At 44.3% G+C, this 19,485-nt stretch overlaps 1 protein-coding gene and 1 long non-coding RNA gene across 11 annotated transcripts in view; one reads left to right on the forward strand and one right to left on the reverse strand.

Moving 5' to 3' along the window:
• LOC115304637 overlaps window positions 1–2,245 on the forward strand; it is a 39,460-nt gene extending 37,215 nt beyond the window's left edge. For both annotated transcript variants that reach the window (XR_003914528.1, XR_003914529.1), the window contains exons 3-4: window positions 1,510–1,643; window positions 2,117–2,245. This is a non-coding gene — a long non-coding RNA (uncharacterized LOC115304637). The remainder of the gene's footprint in view (window positions 1–1,509; window positions 1,644–2,116) is intronic.
• A 590-nt stretch (window positions 2,246–2,835) lies between these two features.
• The window catches only part of ZMYND11 (zinc finger MYND-type containing 11), a 137,287-nt gene continuing 120,637 nt past the window's right edge, over window positions 2,836–19,485 (reverse strand). For all 9 annotated transcript variants that reach the window (XM_029953106.1, XM_029953105.1, XM_029953108.1 and 6 more), the window contains 5 exons: window positions 15,101–15,308; window positions 14,668–14,736; window positions 13,624–13,896; window positions 13,139–13,324; window positions 2,836–4,852 (listed from right to left, as the gene is read on the reverse strand). In XM_029953106.1, coding sequence (XP_029808966.1) covers window positions 4,730–4,852; window positions 13,139–13,324; window positions 13,624–13,896; window positions 14,668–14,736; window positions 15,101–15,308 — 859 coding nt within the window. In that variant the 3' untranslated portion in view covers window positions 2,836–4,729. The remainder of the gene's footprint in view (window positions 4,853–13,138; window positions 13,325–13,623; window positions 13,897–14,667; window positions 14,737–15,100; window positions 15,309–19,485) is intronic.

Genomic DNA, 19,485 nt, shown 5'->3' on the forward strand with positions numbered 1-19,485 from the left:
GGGGGGAAGACAGGTGGTGGTGATGGTGGAGGGCACTTGTGGGGAAGAGCACTGGGTGTTGTATGGAAAACAATTTGACAATAAAATATTATGGAAAAAAAACACAATGTGCAAAGTAAACAGATGAAGGAGAGAAAGGAGTCATCCCAGAATCGACAGCGGCTCCTCTGTAATGCTGCTGCTCTAGCTTCCGCTCACCTTTGGTGTAAAATCCTGAACCTCCCTAATTCTTCCTTTCTGAATCTCCTTCTAAACGTGTGCTTTCTCTGTATCCTATACTTTGTGGGTTTTTTTCTTCATTGCACCTGACTCTTTAAGTAGAATGTTCTATGTACTTGATACCCTCACTCGATCAGAAACTATATGGGAACAGGGGATGTCTGTTCTCATTATTATTTATCTGACACAGATGCTGTAGACCAAATATTTATCAAATTAATGATGTTTACCCTGTGTTTTCTGAATTCCCTTAGCATTCTACACTTCCGATTATACTCTGTCCTGTTCATGGAAGACCGGGGCATTCTCACTGCACGACTTTATTAAGCCGCCTACATACAGTCTTCAGGGGGCTGGTATTAGGAACAGGACTCTTGACTTTGAGCAACTCTGGGCCTCAGCTTTCTCTCCATTGTGAGATTCAGAAGTTCGAATGGGGGAGCCTGGGTGGCTCGGTCAGTTAAGCATCCAACTTTAGCTCAGGTCATGATCTCATGGTCTGTGAGTTTGAGCCCTGCATCGGGCTCTGTGCTGACAGCTCGGAGCCTGGAGCCTGCTTCGGATTCTGTATCTCCCTCTCTCTCTCTCTCTGCTCCTCCCCCACTCGTGCTCTGTCTCTCTCCATCTCTCAAAAAGATAGATAGATAGATACACAGACAGATAAGATAGATAAGATCGATTAGATAGAAAGAGAGGGGGAGAGGTTGGATTGGATAAGAGTTTTCAGACCACCCTTTGAGACCCACCACGATCTTTGGGATCCCGTCCCAGAGCCACCTAATTGAAATGTCAACTTCGAATGTGTTGACTGGATGATTTCTAAGCTCTCAATCTCAAACTCTGAAACAGACCAAGAACCTACACCCAGCTCAAATTCTGGCAAAACCGGGTTTCCTTGTCAGCTCCGAGGTATCAAGCCGGCCTTCTAATACATGTGTGCTTGATGCAGATTGCCCGCAGGTGAGGCAGCGATGGGGCTCACCCTTGGTAAGACAGAGGCCTTCTTTCAGACTGCTCTGTCCATGATGGGTAATCATCAGCCGCGTGTGAATGAAATGTGGCTAGTCCAAATGGGCATGGCGAAAAGCCTAAAATCCACAATGGGGTTTTGAAGACTTAGTGCAAAACAAGCGAGTTAACTGTGTTGGATATCTTAGATTAAATTGCGTTAAAATTGATGTCACCTGCTCCTTTTTTTTTTTAACATAGTTGTTAGAAAATTTAAAATTACCTATGTGCCCCACGATATAGGCTTTCATCTGACAGCATTCTGTTGTGGTTTTTACTTAGCACAATAGTGGTTAATTTATGTGCCCTTCAACGTCCTGCCTCTCAGCTGTGATCCGTGGCCAGCAAAAGCAACATCACTTGGAAGGTGACGAAAAATGGCACAACACCTGCTCCACCGGCTCCAGACCCACCAGGTCAGACTCTTCCGTTTAGATGCCCAGGTGATCTGAGTGCACAGGGAGTCTGGGATGGTCTGAGTAGGTCACAGTCACAGGACTGCCGTGGCCTCCCTGCCATCAGACTTCTGTGTCTCCAATTCCATGGATCAGAGATTTAAAAAAAATTTTTTTATGTTTTTAATTTATTTTTGAGAGACAGAGACACTGTGAGCAGAGGAGGGTCAGAGAGAGAGGGAGATACAAATCCGAAGCAGGCTCCAGGCTCTGAGCTAGCTGTCAGCACAGAGCCCGATGTGGGGCTCGAACCCACGAACCGTGAGATCATGACCTGAGCCAAAGTAGGAGGCTTAACTGACTGAGCCCCCCAGGTGCCCAGATCAAAGATTCTTAACCCAAGGGGCCTGGATCCCTCCGGGGGTGGGGAGCCTGTAGATGGGCCCCAGGGATCTAAAATACTAAAATTTATGCAGTCTGTCTTGTGAATGCAGGCGTATTTTCATGAAAGGATCCCCCCGGCACGAACACCTGGGAAGTTGTGAGCAGTGCAAGTGCTGGGGCCCAGCAGTGTCCTGATGAGCAGCCTTGTGACCCTCATGTCAGAAGTCTGAGAACCACTGAATTAGGTACCGAAGGCACAGACGAGGGCCGAGCCACACAGCGTCACGGTCTGGTCGGTAGGGTGATGCTGACCTGTGTAGACACGGGCATCACGGGTGGATTTGAAGCAAGACGTGGTGAACAATCTGCCTGTAGCATAAAGAGGAAGAAAACGGGCTTTGTAGTCAGACCTAAATTGTTCAAGAATTGGTCCAAGTATTTTCAGTCTTTTTGTGGACTGATAAACTCAACTCAAATGTTTAAGTGAAGGATGTTTAAGACACTGTCTCCACAGGAAGTTGACGTCACCGTGCAGGTGGCTATGTCTGCTTTGCCAGGGGGGATGGAGGAGACCAACAATGTATTAAAGCCAGTTTTTTTTAAATACATTTATTAACCAATGTTAACACATTAAATGAATCTATATATTGCTAGTCAGAGCAGCTTACAAAATGCCAGAATGCATCATAGAACTGGACAGCCACAATGAGTAATGACAATGTGCATAGTGGCCAAGCTCAACACCTTGATATAGCTTTATGATTTGCAGAAAAATTTTAATAGTGATTCCTAAAACAATCAGTTGTAATTTTACCTAAAACTTTTACAAAACCAGGCCACAATCTTTTTTTTAATTTTGTTTTTTTTTTTTTTAACACACAGTTTTCACGCTGTAGTAACTTGGAAATGTTGCAACCGTGTCAACGGAGACAAAAAAAGCCAAAGTAACACGAATCTTACTTTCATGCAGCTATCAGGTAAATAGTACATACTCTGGAATGATTTTACACCAAAAATATTTCCACAATACTTGCTCTCATAGGGGTGGATCGAAGTTTTCAAACTTGAAAAACAATCAGAGAAGGTGAAGTGTTCTCGGTTGCCCTCTCTCTCTCAAGACCACGGCACCGGCACCGTGGCGACGCGGACGCATCACAGCGACGGGGAGGGGGGACCGAGACACCCAGTCACTGCCTGATTGGGGGCAGCAGCCTGCATTAGCCTGTGTCACCACCTCAACAGCATCAGGACCGGCTGGAGGGCTCTTTCACAGAAGACTTAGTTACATTTTCATCTTTAGAGTGACCCTGACAAACCTGGAGAAAACTTTTTAAAAGGTTTTCCTCCTGATTCTTTCACTTCCGTGGTGTGTAATTAATTGCTTTAATAAATATCAAAGGTCTAAATAAATATTTACAAATTATTTCTCTAACCTTAAAAAATAACTAAATGATAGATGTGAATTTGAGTTGGTCTAAGGTCAGTCTTTGAAAAAACGTAACTGGTGAGATTTTTTTTTTAAAAAAAAAGTAATTTAAGATTTCCTGGCTGTATTTTATATATCTATGTATAAAAAATCATTATTCAACTATCGATCCATTCCTATTGGTAATGCTTCTTAATCCAGACATTCCGCAAAATACAGACTTTTTACAAATCACGGCATCTTTAATACAAGAAAATTAACATGCATTATTCTTCATTCTGTGTACAGTGATGGAGTTCATTAGTAGGCAATGACCCATTACTACAAACATAACGGCCTCTGTGAAACTTAAGTGCTTTCTTTCCTTTCAGTATTAATTTACAATATACGAGGTGACACCAGATAAGAGGCAATCAATCAGACGATATTTGGGGAAGGAAGGGAAGCATTAAAGAAATTTGTATGCCTCATCTATAATTTCACGGATGGAGAAAGGTAGTTTTTGGCTTTTTATTTTTTGTTTATCTTGTTACAAGCACTCATGTTAGGACAAAGATGAAATGTGCAAACTTTAAATTTTAAATATTCATTTTCTCTAAGATCCAGCTCAGTAAAAGATTACCCCAGTTCCCTGCAATTTTAAACTACAAGATCAAAGCTAATAATTTGTTATAAAAGTTATATATTGAAAAGAAATAATGAAAAACACAATTGGGAAATATTTAAGAAAAAATATGCAGGACTAGCACCTGCTGTGTCAACCCTGTTCCCTAAATTCAATCATATACCCACTGGCATAACCAATAGATAGATAATGCCTTTAAACAGTAAAGTAAGCTGAACAAAACCAGCTCAACAAGGTTAAGAAATAAATTTCACGTCAAGGTAGTATGTTTTATTTCTGAAACAGTTCTGTAGTTCTTACATTCAGATCTACTTTAAATGTTTCTTTGTTAAACTCACTTGTATTCACCTGTTGATTTTTAAAGATCTGTTGTTTAAAGGTTAAAATCTCTGTAAAACCTAAAAATGTTTTAAAATTTGCTGAAAATGCAACAAATTCTCAATTAAAATTTATTTAAAATAATACCCTCCACTGATGTTACTTTTACCCCCTGAAAAACTCCGGAGGAACATTAACAAAAGATTTAAACTACTGTGCAAAATTTCTTCACGAAAAGTGTTTAAAGGCTGGTGCAAAATGGGAAGCAAATTCTAAACAATTTTGGCTTCTTGGAAACAAAAACCGCTTTGTCTGAGAAGAGTACTCGTCGCTGGTGCTCCACGAGACCTGCCTTCATCTTTTCCGGCGACAGGTGCGCTTGTGCTCGGCGTGCCAGTGCTCCTGCTGGCACTTGATGGAGCAGTAGGACGTGTTCCAGCAGCAGTGGTACATGGCCTCCTCCTCACAGTTGTAGCACTGCGGACGAGAGATCAGGGCCGCGTTTAGACTCGGACAGTGGTTAACACCGGAGACCTGGGAAGCTCTGCTTTTAAAGACTTTTGTGGCTCAACCTTCAGACGTATCACCAAGAACATCAAGTGTGCTTTGTATGCCAAGCTGAACGGCAGGGAACAAAGGGGAACGGAAGCTGCAGCATTTAGTCAGCAAACGTGAGCTCACCTGGCACCCCAACGTCTCCCCTCTACTGCTCATTCCCATCAGCGTACAAACCTGACTAGAGAGGATTCTGGAAAGATGCCAGGGCAGGAAGCACCAGGAACCCTTCCCCATGTGGACAACTGCATTGGCAGAGTCCATCTTCAGGAACTATTTTGGAACTCTGGAGTCTACTGAAGGCTGGCCATTCCCAGGGTAAGTTGTGGACAGTAAATTCTGGTTAATTTTAGTCAATTTCCGCTCATAGCACTTTAGCCACTGCTCCCCACTTCCAGCTGCATGGCGGCCGCTGTGTGTATGCAAAACTAACCGCAGGAGTACCTGCCCAAGGGACCGTTCAGAAAAGACCCAAAAAGTTCGTAAGTTTATGCCCCAGACTGATCCTCAGCACAAAGCCTACAACAAAGACCAGCAAACCTGAAGAGGGAGAGAAAGGAGTTCTAGAGTTACCGTTATTACTAGCTTCCAATGTCCAGTGTTCAGCCATGACCACAAAAATCATGAAGGCCTCCTGAGAGAAAGGCTGACCCTGAAAAGGCCCTAATGGCAGAGATACAATCTAGTTCTTTGAGTTCGAGCATCTTTAGGACCGCTGTTAAGGAGAGATGTGGAGAAAGTTAAAGTTAGCAGGGTTGAACCCTGGGGTCCTGTGGGATCGTGCCCTGTGTCAGGCTCTGTGCTGAGCATGGAGCCTGCCTCCCCTGCTCTAAAATTAAGAAAAAAGAAAAAGAAACCAAAAGAAATCTGGAGCTGGAAAGTCCATTAACTGAAGTAAAACACTGATTCTCTACAGGAATTCAAAGACAGATCTGAGCTGAAGACACAAGAAAAATGAGCAGAACCTGAAAGACCTTGGGGAACACCACCCAACGTATAAAGATACTCCTTCTGGGAATCCCAGGAGGAGGAGGCAGAAAAGCACAGAAAGCTTGTGAAGAAATAAATAATGGCTGAAAACTTCCCAATCCGATAAAAGATATGAGTGTAAATATCCAAGAAGCTCAATGAATTCCAAGTCAGATGACCTAAATAAGACACACATCAAGATATACTACCTTCAAATTTTCAAAAGCCCAAGTTAGAATCATGAAAGCAGTACAAGAAAAAAAAAAAAAACATCTCATGTCAAAGGATCATCCATATATTACCACCAGATTTCTCACCAGACCAGGAGGCCAGAAGACCATGGGCTAATGATGAATTCCAAGTGCTAAAAGAAAATACTGTCAATGCAGAGTCCTATATTCAGCAAAACTGTCCTTGTAAAAGTGACCGATAAATGTTAACATTCTCAGATACGAATCAACTAAGGGAATTGTGACCTGCCCTAAAAGAAATGCTCGGGGGGTCCTGCAATGTGAAGTGATAACAGAGCATAGCAGAGATACATGAAATAGAGTAGAAAAAATGACAAAAATCAATGAAATCCAAAGTTGGTTCTTTGAAAAGATTGGCAAAATCGACAGTCTTTTAGCTAGATGAACTAAGGAGAGAAACTCAAATTCCTAAGATCAGAAGTGAAAGTGGGAACCTTACTACTAATTCTATAGAAATATGAAGGATTCTGAGAGTACCATTAACTATTCCACTTCAGAAAACTGAATAACCTAGATTAAAACGGACAAATTCCCAGAAGCACAAAACCTACCAAGACTAACTTGAAGAAATTTAACCAGACTGAATTAAAAAAAAAAAAAATCTCTTAAAAAAAAAAAAAGAGCCCTGGTTTTGCTGGTGACTCTGGTAAATTCTAGCATATAGTTAAATAAGAATTACTAGCAATCCTTCCCAAACTTTTCAAAAAAACTGTAAAGAGGCAGAAACACTTCCTAAATTTATGCTGTGAATCTAGCATAACCCAGATATCAATGGCAGGCAGACACACTACAAGAAACAAAAACTATAGATAAACATGACTACGGACATTGGGACAGAATCCGCAACAGAATATTAGCAAATAGAATTCAGTATCATAACAGAAGGGTTATATACCACCAAATCAATCAGTGTAATATGCTACATCAACATAATGAGGGAAAAACACATGATCATCTCAACTGATGTAGAAAAAGCATCAGACAAAAATGCAACACACCGTTTCATGATTAAAAAAAAAAAAAACATGACAACAGAAGAGAAGAAAATTGCCACAATATGAAAAACCCACAGCAAACATCACAGTAAGACAAAGTTTTCCTGCAAAATCAGGACTAAGGCAAGAAGGCCCACACTTTTAACCACTTGAATTCAACTACAGGAAGTTCTACGCACAGTATCAGGCAAACAAAAGAGACGTCCATATTTGAAAGGAAGAAGTAAACTTACCTGCTTTGCATATACCTCAATCTTTTTAAATTCTTTTAATGTTTTATTTGTTTTTGAAAGAAAGAGAGAGAGAAAGAGAGAGATAGACAGCATGAGCAGGGGAGGGTCAGAGAGAGAGAGGGAGACACAGAATCCAAAGACAGGCTCCAGGCTCTGAGCTGCCAGCACAGAGCCCGAGGCGGGCCTCGAACCCACGAACCACGAGATTATGACCTGAGCCGAAGTCAGACACTTAACCAACTGAGCCACCCAAGCGCCCCTTGCATATGACTCAATCTTTAGAGTTTTCCATGCATAAGACTCCACGACAAAGCTAAGAGAACAAATGAATTCAGCAAAGGAGCAGGATGGAAGGTCCTAAAATCAGCTGCATGTCTAACAGGAACAATGAGCAATTTCAAAAGGAAACCATGAAAAAAATTGTTTCAGATCACTCAAAGACAACTAAAATACTCAGGAATAGACTTAACCACGGAGGCGAAAGCCTTGCACAATGAAGACTGCCAAACAGTGCTGAAAGACATGAAAGACGTAAAAGGAAACACATCCCGAGTTTGTGGACTGGAAGAATTCATGTATCGTTAAAATGTCCATAGTACCCAAAGCAATCTACAGATTCAGTGCAATTCCTATCAAAATCCCAATGAAATTTTTTTTGATACAGAAAACCCATCCTAAAATTCATATGCAGTCACAACGGACCCCAAATAACCAAAATAATCTTGAAAATAAGAAGAAACTGGAGGACTCACACTTCCCCATTTCAAACCTACCACACAAAGCCACAGTAACCAAACCATGTGGCATTGGCATAACCAGACATACAGACTAATGCAATTGAAGAAAGACCCCCCCCAAAAGACCCTCACATTTACAGTGAAAGGGTTTCTCAGTGGGGAACTCACAGTCTTTTCAACAAACACAGCTGCGGAGACGGCCTCTCCACCCACAAAGAATGAGGCTGGACACCTCTCTAGCAGCATATACAGAAATGAACTCAAAATGGATCAAAGACCTAAAAGTAAGGCCCAAAACCATAAAACTCTTAGAGGAAAACACAGCACAAAGCTTCACAACACTGGATTTGGCAATGATTTCTTGGATGTGACCAAAGACACAGGCAACAAAAGAAAAAAGGGAGTGGACTTCATAACAACAGGAGACACGGTCTACAGAGCAGAAAGGCAACTGCCAGACTGAGAAAATATTTGTGGGTCCTGGATCTGGTGAGCAATTACTATCCAGAAGAGATACAAAACTTTGAAACTAACAACCAACCTGATTCACAAGTGGGCCAAGAAGTTGAAGAGACAGGTCTGCAAAGATACGAGAATGACCAATAAGCATGAAAAGAAGTCGAATGTCACTGACCATCAGGGAAATGTACATCAAAGCCACAATCAGACACTGCCTCGCACCTGTCAGAAGGGCTACTATGTTGGAGAGAATCTCTGGAACCCCGTGCACTGTTGGTAAGAATGTACGTGGCATGGCCGCTGCAGAAAGCAGTAGACTAGTTCCTCAAAAACCTACAAATGGAATTACCATATGTCACCACAGCTCCACTTTGACTATATACCCAAAACTACTGAAAGCAGGGTCTCAAAGCGATGTGTCCACCCATGTCCACAACAGCATTATTCACAATATCAAAAACATGGAAGCAACCCCAGCGTCCACTGACAAGTGCACGCACGGCCGAGTGTGACGCATATGCGCTGCAGAATGTTATTCACCCGCACAAAAAGATAACTTCCTTGTGCCACAGCATGGATGAATCTTAAGGGCATAATGCTAAGTGAAATAGCCAGCCGTAAAAAGACAAATCTGTTTGGTCACAGCTGTGAAGAGAAAGCAGAGTGGTGGTCACCAGGAGCAGGGCGTTGAGTATTTAGCAGGTAAAGTATTTCCGTTTTACAAGGTCAAAAACTTGTAGTAAGAGTTGTACAACAGGAGTATATTTAATACCACTTAAGTGTACACTTAAAATTTATCTTCACTATTATTATGTGTGTTTAAGCACAGTTTTAAAAAGCTCTTTCAATCAGCCACCCCCGTTTTCCTGCTCCCCTTCACAAACTCTCTTCCCTTTCTTAATCCTAAGGCACTCCTTCACCCATCTTTCTCCACTGGATATGCTATTATCAAGATCACTTATGATCCAAAACTAGTGCTCAGTTCTCAGCCTTCATCTTGTTGGACAACATCTGGAGACACTTTGATGGTCACAACCTGGGCAGGGAGAAGAGGCGCTCCTGGCGCCCTGGGATGGACTCCGGGGCTGCTGCTGAGCGTCTCGGTGCCCACAGCAGCCTGTGCACAAGAAGTTCTTGGCCCAAATGTGAACAGAACTGAGGGTGACAAAATGGTCTACACGAAGGCGAAGAACCCAGCTGGCGTGGGCTCTTTCAACTTGGGAACATAAGCACTACGCTTCCAAGCAGAGCTGGCGACAGAAAGGTGAGACCCAGGACAGGCACAGTTGAGGACGAACCGGTACTGACAGGGAAGAAAAGGGTGCACCTGGTGCTGGCACCTCTCCGTGGTCCCTACAGACCGACTGACCTGTAGATGAGTCCTGGCGATGGGGGGGGTGGGGGCAGCCTACTGTGGTATTACCTTACTGCACCTCAGTAAAAAGTTACTATCAGAAAAGCATGGACAGCATGTTTTAATTGTGGAAAACAGCTGAAATGAGACCTACCTGAGTTTTAAAAAATTTTTTATATCTGTATTTTATCGTGAGAGACAGAGACAGTGAGTGGGGGGAGGGGCAGAGAGGGAGACACAGAATCAGAAGCAGGCTCCAGGCTCTGAGCGGTCAGCACAGAGCCCGATGTGGGGCTTGAACCCACGGACTGTGGGATCATGCCCTAAGCCCTAGTTGGACTCCCAACTGACTGAGCCACCCAGGCACCCCCCTCCCCACCATCTGAGTTTAAATCCTGGGCCTGTGCTAATTACTCATGCGAGTCTCAACCAGGTTTTTAAACTTCTATCTTCATTTTCCCACCTTTAAATCCTACCTTAAGCAGCACCATCCTTTCTCTCTGGTGCCCTAACATTTACCTGTGCACCACTACTGAATCCTTGATGTGGGTGTGCCATCCGTGCTGCATCCTCTCACTGGTGTCTCATCTTAACATCCATTTTCTGGCATCTGGCATAGCTGCCTACTTTCTGTCTGACAATGTTGTATTTCGTAACGTGAGATTTAATTATATTTACTCATCTACTAGACAGGCCATGGATGAGCAGAGTGTTTCTTTAGTTACTCTATTTATAATCTCTTAAGCTCATAAAATTCCGCATCTAAAAAATGGGTATAAATGAAAGCAGTCTGGTGTTGATATGAAAACAGATGCACAGCTTCGTGCAGCAGAGCAGCGCCCAAAAATAAGCCTGCACTATCTGCTCAATTAGTTCACAACAAAGGGGCAGGGAAGAACAGTGGGGAGAAGGCAGCCTCTTCAATAAAAGGCAGAAAAGTGGACAGCCAAGCGCAACAGAATGAAACTAGATTGACTTTTGTTGTCCAAACACTAACATTAACTCAAAATGGATTAAAGATTTGAATGTAAGACCCAAAGCCATAAAATACTAGGAGAAAATAGGCAGTAGAACTCCTTGACATCGCTCTTGGCAATGATTTTTTGGATCTGACACCAAAAGCACAGGCAACAGAAGTAAAATTAAACAAGCAGGACATGTCAAACTAAAAAGCTGCCGCACAGCACAGGAATTAAGAAAATGCAATGACAGCCTATGGAATGGGAGAAAATATTTGCAAATCCTGTATCTGACATATGTGTTTCAGGCCCCAAATAAACTACTCTTACAACCCAACAGAAAAAAACCAATCACCTAACTTTAAAAAATTAAAGATCTATGTAGGTCCTTGTTAGTCATCATCAGGGAAATGCAAATCAAAAGCACGATGAGATCCACCTGACATCTGTGAGAGGGGCTAAAACTAACTCAGGAAACAACAGACGTGGAGAGAGGGGGAACCAATGCAAACTGGTGCAGCCGCTCTGGAGAAGAGTGCAGAGGCTCCTCAACCAATAAAAATCAAAACCACCCTTTGATCCAGCAAATCCCCTTTCTGGGTACGTGTCCAAAGGAAAGGAAATCCGGACACTGAAAAGATACCCGCGGCCCCACGTTCAGTGCAGCACATTCACCAAAGCACACGACCTAAGTGTCCATCCACGGGTGGATGAACCGAGAAGACGCCTGCCCATACACACGGCGGAGTGCCATCCGTCCCCAAGAAAGGAGACGCTGCCCAGCATCACTTCTGTGTGGACTCAGATAAACAGCAGGTCTGACAGTGCAGCTTCTGCTCGCTCACAGCTGAAAAGCACTAGAAAAAGCAGTGTCCTCCTTCCCCACTACAGCCTCCTCTTCCCATTTTGATCTTTGAGTAAACTGGTAGAGGTTCTTCCCATATATCTACTGCCCACTTCCTAAGCTTTCTCTTGTCTGCGTGAAGATAGAATCACAGACATAGTGCTGGGACTTTGTGCTGGTTGTCATTTTGAGCACACCTCCATTCCCATCTAGTGGGTATTTATCTCATTTGTCTGCGTTTCCTACCAAGTCATCTTCATAGATTCTCCAGAATTGTATGCGAGGTTCCCCTTCTGCTTGATTTCTCCCGGTACTTCTAATGTCTACTTTCCTGAGGCAGCATTTACTGTAATACAAAGTCCCCCTTCAGAAAATGCTGGGATGAGCAATGGGTGTTGTATGTAAGTGATGAAGCATGGGCATCTGCCCCCAAAACCGAGAGTGCACCGTATACATTAGGTGTTAGCCAACCTGACAGTAAGTTGTATTTTTAAAATATGCAGTCTGGATCAAATGAAGAATCATACACCTTCTTACAGTTGCTCATTAAAAAGAACAAGCTAGGGGCACCTGGGTGGCTCAGTCAGTTGAGTGTCCGACCTCAGCTCAAGTCATGATCTCAACACTGTGTGGGTTCAAGCCCAGCACTGGGCTCTGTGCTGACAGCTCGGAGCCTGGGGCCTGCTTCGGATTCTGGGTCTCCCCCTCTCTCTGTCCCTCCCCCACTTGTGCTTGGTCTTGTCTCTCAAACATAAGTAAATGTTCAAAAAAAATTTTTTTTTAACAAGTTACGAGTTTTTGGGAGTAAAACGTTCTCACCACCAGTCAGCTGAGATGGGTGGACACATCCACCCAGAACTCCCAATCTAGGGGAAGACAAGAGTGACAAACAGGACCCTGTGAGGAGGAGACAACTTGTCACATTCTAGGTGGAGTTACAGACCAGTGAGCTGTTACTATCAAAAAGGAAATCACACTTGAAAAGGGTCTAATGTATAAATGTTGGGCAGCAAAATCTGAAGACGTTTCACTTGCCATTGGGATGCGGACACGTGCAGTCTCACGACCGAGAGGCCAGCGCCACAAGTTAAAGGCAGACGGCAGAGCCGGCCAGCCTGTCCACATACATTCCCCGCACAGCAGACGCGTCACGTCAATGAGATGCACTGAATTTGTACTGATGTTTCACAATCTTAATTTAACAAAATAATCCTCAGCAATACTCATCATGTGGATTCACAGATGAGAGGACATTTCAATAAAAGTTTTAAAGTAATTAAAGCTGGTAATTTCACATTTGATCTTATTTTAGGTATAAACTTCGCATATTCCACATCCGTCTTCCTGAATGGATTTTCATCACTCATATACTGGGTGGTACATTTTCAGAAGAATATGGATACTTACCCACTGCTTCTTCTTGGTCTGAGAAATCAGTTGTTTGTGCTGTGTTGCCAGCTTCTTGATTTCTTCTACAAATTCTTCTTTACACTTTTCCTTTACTTGCTTACATTTTCTGTCCATCTCACCCTGCATGTTGGCTACAGCTTTATTCACAGCTTGCCGTTTCTCCTCTTCCATTTCGGAACGCAGCTGAAATGACAAGGCGGCCCGTAACAGTCTGCCCTCGGCTCGCACGGACCATCGCCCGGAAGAGAACCCTAACACACAGCATCTACTTGGAGGAGACCCCTCCTCCCTCCATCCCACTAGGAGCTGCCAGTGCCTTCGATAAAGAAACACAAGTGTTGCTATTAACTGAAATGTCATCAAAGGTATCTTACTGTGTTCCCTGTTTTACCAAGGAGCTGCCCGGCGGGTGCCCGCGTGGAGCTGCCGACCCACCACCGGAAAGCTCTCATAGTGCTCAGCGTTCTCGGGCACGGCCTTACCTTTTCCAGAGCTTCTCGTACAACTCTTTCTGTTTCTCGCTTGTGGTCAGACTTCATTCGGTCTTTAAAGTCATTGAAAATCTTAGTGTATTTGTCGTGGCACATGCTTTGACACACTCCGTCACCGGTGGTCTGTGTGCTTCGGTGCAGCATTCTTGGTGAAGAGGCACTTAACTTCTTGGTCTGAGTGGACACAGAAACCTTTTCGATTGGCTGAGGCATCGTGGGAATTTCCTGGCTGGAACTCACTGCTTCAGTTTCAGGCTCTGGTTCCTAAAGGGTAAGGACAGTGCTCAGATGTGAAACAAAGCCGCCCGACAGTCCACTGATTCAAGAACAAGCTCTGTTAGGATAAATGTACAGTGATACACGTAAATAGCCACACAATAAACTACTGTTAAGAAACCTGTAATTAAGATGGGAAATTGTTATGTTGATTTTACCACAATTACACCCCCAAAATTTCAATCAACTAATAGCAATAGTAATTCTAAATAGGATCTTCACTTATAATTTCATTGCATATAATACTATGGTCTTCGGTTTTCAGATAGCCTAAGTAAAAATATCATTTAAAACATAAACCCTTATCAGTTTAGACTCACTTCTTTGGACTAGATCAGTAACAGATACCCTAAAATTCTAAACCACTTCTCACTAATACCTGTGATTTTACAGCATCAACAGATTATGTAATTTTAAAAGGTTGAGCTTAACCGTATTTTCCTCCAGTTTTTAAATGCTGACCTAATTGATGTAGTGGATAAATGCTTTGTTTTTAATTATGCTACGAGAAACCAGCAGAGTTGCAGGAAATGGAGCCAAGCACCCTCCCACTTGGGCAGACTTGGTCTGAGACGGGAGACTTCCAGTTTGTGTGCGGCTTATTCTACCAACAGTAGACGGGTTCCAACCTGGTTGATGTTATTTGACGGCAGTGCCTTTTCACAAGTGCTGTACATTGTAGGAAACTGTCTTGACCATAACTTGGGAGATACTTTCTGTTGCAAGTGCCGCCTGGACACTGCAAGGCGGGCCACTTACTTCCTTTTTGGGTTCCACACTCTGATTACGTCGTCCCTTCTTTGCTCGTGGTTCTTGAGTGACCTTCAGCTGTGGGCACCATAAAAGTAACAGCGCATTACTCCAGATGCTGCGAAACACATCTGTGCTGACAACACTGGCTGCGGCCCACCGGGAAGAGGGAACCTGCTCCCTGTACACCCAGCGCACCCACGGCCGCGCGGCACCACCCTCGAACTCCCGCACAGGGGCGGTGGTGGGCACTCACGTGCCTGTGGAAGAGGAGCAAGATCAGGATTGGGGGGCTCATGTGTCTGCCTGAACTGGTTTCGATCTCTTTGGAAGAGTCTGTTACCGTTTGTACAGAAGGAAGGAGAGCCGCTGGAGCGTGCTCGTCCCAGTGAGGAGTGTGCCGACAGCGCTCACGCTCCCCGTGACCCACAAGAACACCCACCTGTTCGTTACTGGTGGAGGAGATACTGGACTCCGCCTCCTCCTCTCCTCGGTCCTCGTTCTTGGACTTCCAGAACCTTCCTTCACGAAGGAAGCGCTGGTGCAGCTCCAGCTCGTCACAGGCCTTCTTCCAGCCCATGCTGCGCTTCACGTGCAGCCGGTGGACATTGACTGTGATGTCCTGGATGTTCTCAGAGGGGATCCAGGCCCTTCCAGGAACCACAGGGGTACAGTTAGGAATTTCCAAAATGGAAGCAGAGTCTCCCCATCACGAAGTAGGACTCGGCGATTCCGTGACAGCAGGGGGACAGACCCACAGGGAGCGGGAAGGAGGGGACAGCTTCTCGGAACGGGACTGACTCATGAATACCTCAAAACCCCTCAGCACCGTCACGGCCTTCTTCAGCCTCGTTAGCCTGTTCCTAAGTCCTTTTTCCGGCATTCCCTCCCGTCGCTACTCCGTGACTCAAGCCTAGCTCTGTGCAGATCACACTGCGGAAGTGTGTGTGCACAGATACACACACGCCAGAGGAGGACAAAAACTGCTTCCCCACGTCACACTTCACATCCACGCTCGCAGCATCTACTGCTCATCCAAAGGTATTGGATGTAAAATTCGATTTAGTTCTCGAGAAGGTTTCCCTGGGCACCAGTCACCCGACTGGACTCCACCGTGTGCCAGCAGAAGGCGCTGCAGCTCCCCCGACAAGGCACAGGGCCCTGCCCAGATGCGCTGGGGTAATAAGAGCTGTGAATTCAAGGCCGGAGCCCCGGCCACGCACACTGGGGCTAGTTACTGGGAGGGCATTTCCACACCTGCAGCCTCTGTCTTGAACGTTCTTTGGGTTTGTCACAACTGGGAAGGGGCAGGGTGCTCTGGAGAGGAAGACAGCTGTGGCCAGGCCTGAAGGACAAGGACGATGTGTACCAGGCCCCACAAAAGTAGTCCTGGCAGAGGGAATGTCCCAAACACGACCAAAAACCACAAGATGCACAAGCCACAGTTAGGGAGATGTTCTCCAGAGCAGCCAGGACAAGTGGGGAACAGCACACACACACCCAGAGAGGGATTCTCTTCCGTCTCCTGTGTAAATGTGCACCCTGGCCGGCAGGGGCGGAGTGTTCCAAACACTGGCCTCACGACTGTTCCAAAGGGTCATAGGGAAAGCACCATGCACACACGAGCCACAAATGCAGGTTTGGACCTTGCTTGTGCACATGAGGCCGTGGACTTTCCAGATTAAATAGGCTGACAGCTGGAGCTGTGACCTGCCATGTAAGGATCTGTAAATACTGTATCCACAGTGTCTCATCTGACATCAGTACTTCATGAGACACCCTACCGAAGTAAACTACGCTTTAATAGCCCTGAACTCAAATGCAAAGAGCACAAAGTGTTGCTGGTGGAGAGCTTCTGGCCGTTTGAACTCGAGTTCATATTGTATTTGCTCTTTCAGCCAGCGTTTATTAGCACCTATTATGTACCAGGCCATTCATAAACATGTTTCCACTTTTGAAAAACTATGTTTTTGAGACACATTACTGTCACTAACAGTGCTGACTACCTGGAACGAATCTGTGACCTATTGGAGGTTTGCGGTTTTTTCCTCCTTAAATAATCTTTTTATCCTTTGGATACAAAAAAATGGACTCAGAGCTGCTCTTAACATCAGACATGATTGTCAGTGTGGTTCACACACATATTCCTATTCTCTTATAATCCCCTCCATGACTGCAGGTGATCAGACTCCACTTTTAAAGAGGTTCTCTGGTCATTCAATCTGATCTACGAAAAAGCCCTGTCCTGCCCAATAAAAAGAGGCAGAATCTAATTTGGCTCTATCTGCTCTACCTGAAGGCTCTGAATATATGCAGAATCAAATGGCTCAGAGACCTGATGGCAAATTAGCTCAGAGCGGCGAGCTTCCTTCCTGCCTGTAGCCCCTGCTGGCTCCCGGAGCCCCTGGCCGCCTGCAGCAGAGATGCAGCCGTGCTGCTACAGACGGCCCCTGCTACGTTTGCCTCCAGCAGGCCGGCCGTGCAAACCCTAGAGAAACCCCACTTCCAGTGAGTGGGGTCACAGCTGCCTTTCCTGGCTAGCTGGCACTGGGTCTGGGGAGGGGCGGCACGCTCTGTACCGAGCACACAGGAAGCACGGCCTTGCACTCAGTACCTCTGAGATGTTCACCTAAAAATGGTTGCAACACTACAAATAGTGTTAATGAAAACTTGCAGCTAATGGCCTTTATTACCATCTCCTTTTGGTGTGTAACATGTTGCTTAATTAAAACTCATGATTGTAACTATAATTTTTTTAATAAATCAAATATTCTAATAAGATACAGTGTAACTTTTAAGGTATATCCTCATCACTCATTCAGTTCAAGTATCTTTTTTTTTTAAAGATAATCTTTCTTTTAATGTCTTATTTTTGAGAGAGACAGACAGACAGACAGACAGCATGAGCAGAGGAGGGTCAGAGAGAGAGGGAGATACAGAATCCAAAGCAGGCTCCAGGCTCTGAGCTGTCAGCACAGAGCCCAACGCAGGGCTTGAACCCACGAACTGTGAAACTGGACGCTCAACTGACTAAGCCGCCCAAGCGCCCCCCCTAGTTCATGTATTTTATTGGGCACATTGTAACCAGAGGAAGAAAAGGAAAAGGTGCTGAATTTATAGTAAAACTGTAGATCTGTTAGAGTTGACTCTTACACAACACCAGCCTGAACTGTGTGGTCCACTCACAGACCATTTTGACACAGGACAGGGCTGTAAATGTATTTTCTCCTTACTTTACTGTAAGAATACAGTGTATAATACATGTAACATACAAAGTAGGTGTTTACATTATCAGAAAGGCTATTAGTCAAGCTTTTGGGGGAGTCAAAAGTCACATGTGAGAAATGACGGGGGGGGGTCCTGGTGTCCCATCCTCTTGTTGTTCAAGGGTCAACTGTAGTTTTTAAAGTAAAGTTCTCGGAGAGCCATCTGTCCAGAATTTTTTAGATTAAATCTTCCAGGAAATAATAAATTTGGGAGAAAAACAAGTCTCTGGAAATGAAATTTTATGTTGTAATTTTCTCTTCCTATCACAAACTTATACTAAGGACCCAAGTAGATTAGCTAAAATATTCTTTCAAAATATTATCTGCATCGTATAATGAATGCATAAGACATTAACTCACATTATCAAAATACCACTCATGGTTGTAGATACTATAAAGCTGTCGGAAAATGGATGAAAAAAATTTTAAATACTGCTAAAAAGTTCTGATTATCAGTTCTAACATGGTAGTATGTTTGTTTTTTTTAAAGTGACTTAATTCTTGGTTTCTCTAGGTTAACTAATGAAATGTTTGCCCCGCTGTTTGGATACCTGTATTTTAAGCTGACTCTAAGTATTTGCTGCACACCAGGCACTATGCTTAGATCAGAACATACAAACATTTCTTTAACCCTTACAAAAACTCCTCGGAGATGTGCTACTAAAGCCCTCATTTTACAAGTGAGGCAACAAAGCGGAGAGAGACTAAACAGAGCAGCATAAGAAGATGCCAGAACACGAGTGAAGCCCACCAGCCCTCTCCACTGCGATGGAGGCTGCCCTCCATCCCTGTCAAGGGTGCACGACCTCCCCAACCCCCACCCTCGTTCTGATGGGAAACAGAAACAAACCCAACATGATGTGCTGAGTGCAGATCATTCCAAGCTCCTCCTTCATAAGCCACTCAACTCACGCCCTCATTCTGCAGGGGGGTGGTGCCTTCCCATCTTTCCAGCCCTGACAGCTTCTGCTAGGTGTGCATCTATCTCTGAAGGAAAAGAACTACGTTTTTGGAAATCTATATTATTCACAGGGTTCTTGCCACTAAACTTCTATTTAAATTCATGGCGGCACTTTCTACAATAGCCAAATCATGGAAAGAGCCTAAATGTCAATCACCTGATGAATGGATCAAGAAGATGTGGTACATATACACAATGGAGAACTACATGGCAATGAGAAAGAATGAAATCTGGCCATTTGTAGCAAAGTGGATGGACCTCGAGGGTGTCATGCTAAGCGAAATAAGTCAGGCGGAGACGGACAGAATCCATATATTTACACTCATAGGTCTCAGGAGAAACCTAACAGAGGACTATAGGGAAGGGAAGGGGGAAAGAGTTGGGGATAGAGAGAGACACAAACCATGAGAGACTATGGAATACTGAGAACGAACCGAGGGCTGAAGGGGGAGGGGGAAAAGGGGTGATGGTCATGGAGGGGACACTTGAGGGGAGAAGCACTGGGTATTATATGGAAACCAATTTGACAATAAACTATTATAAAAAAATAAATGAGGACTAAAAATTCACTATGGAGAGGAATAAAGTCCCTTATTGCAT

Source organism: Suricata suricatta, chromosome 10 (genome assembly GCF_006229205.1).
Source record: "Suricata suricatta isolate VVHF042 chromosome 10, meerkat_22Aug2017_6uvM2_HiC, whole genome shotgun sequence".
NCBI lineage: Eukaryota > Metazoa > Chordata > Mammalia > Carnivora > Herpestidae > Suricata > Suricata suricatta.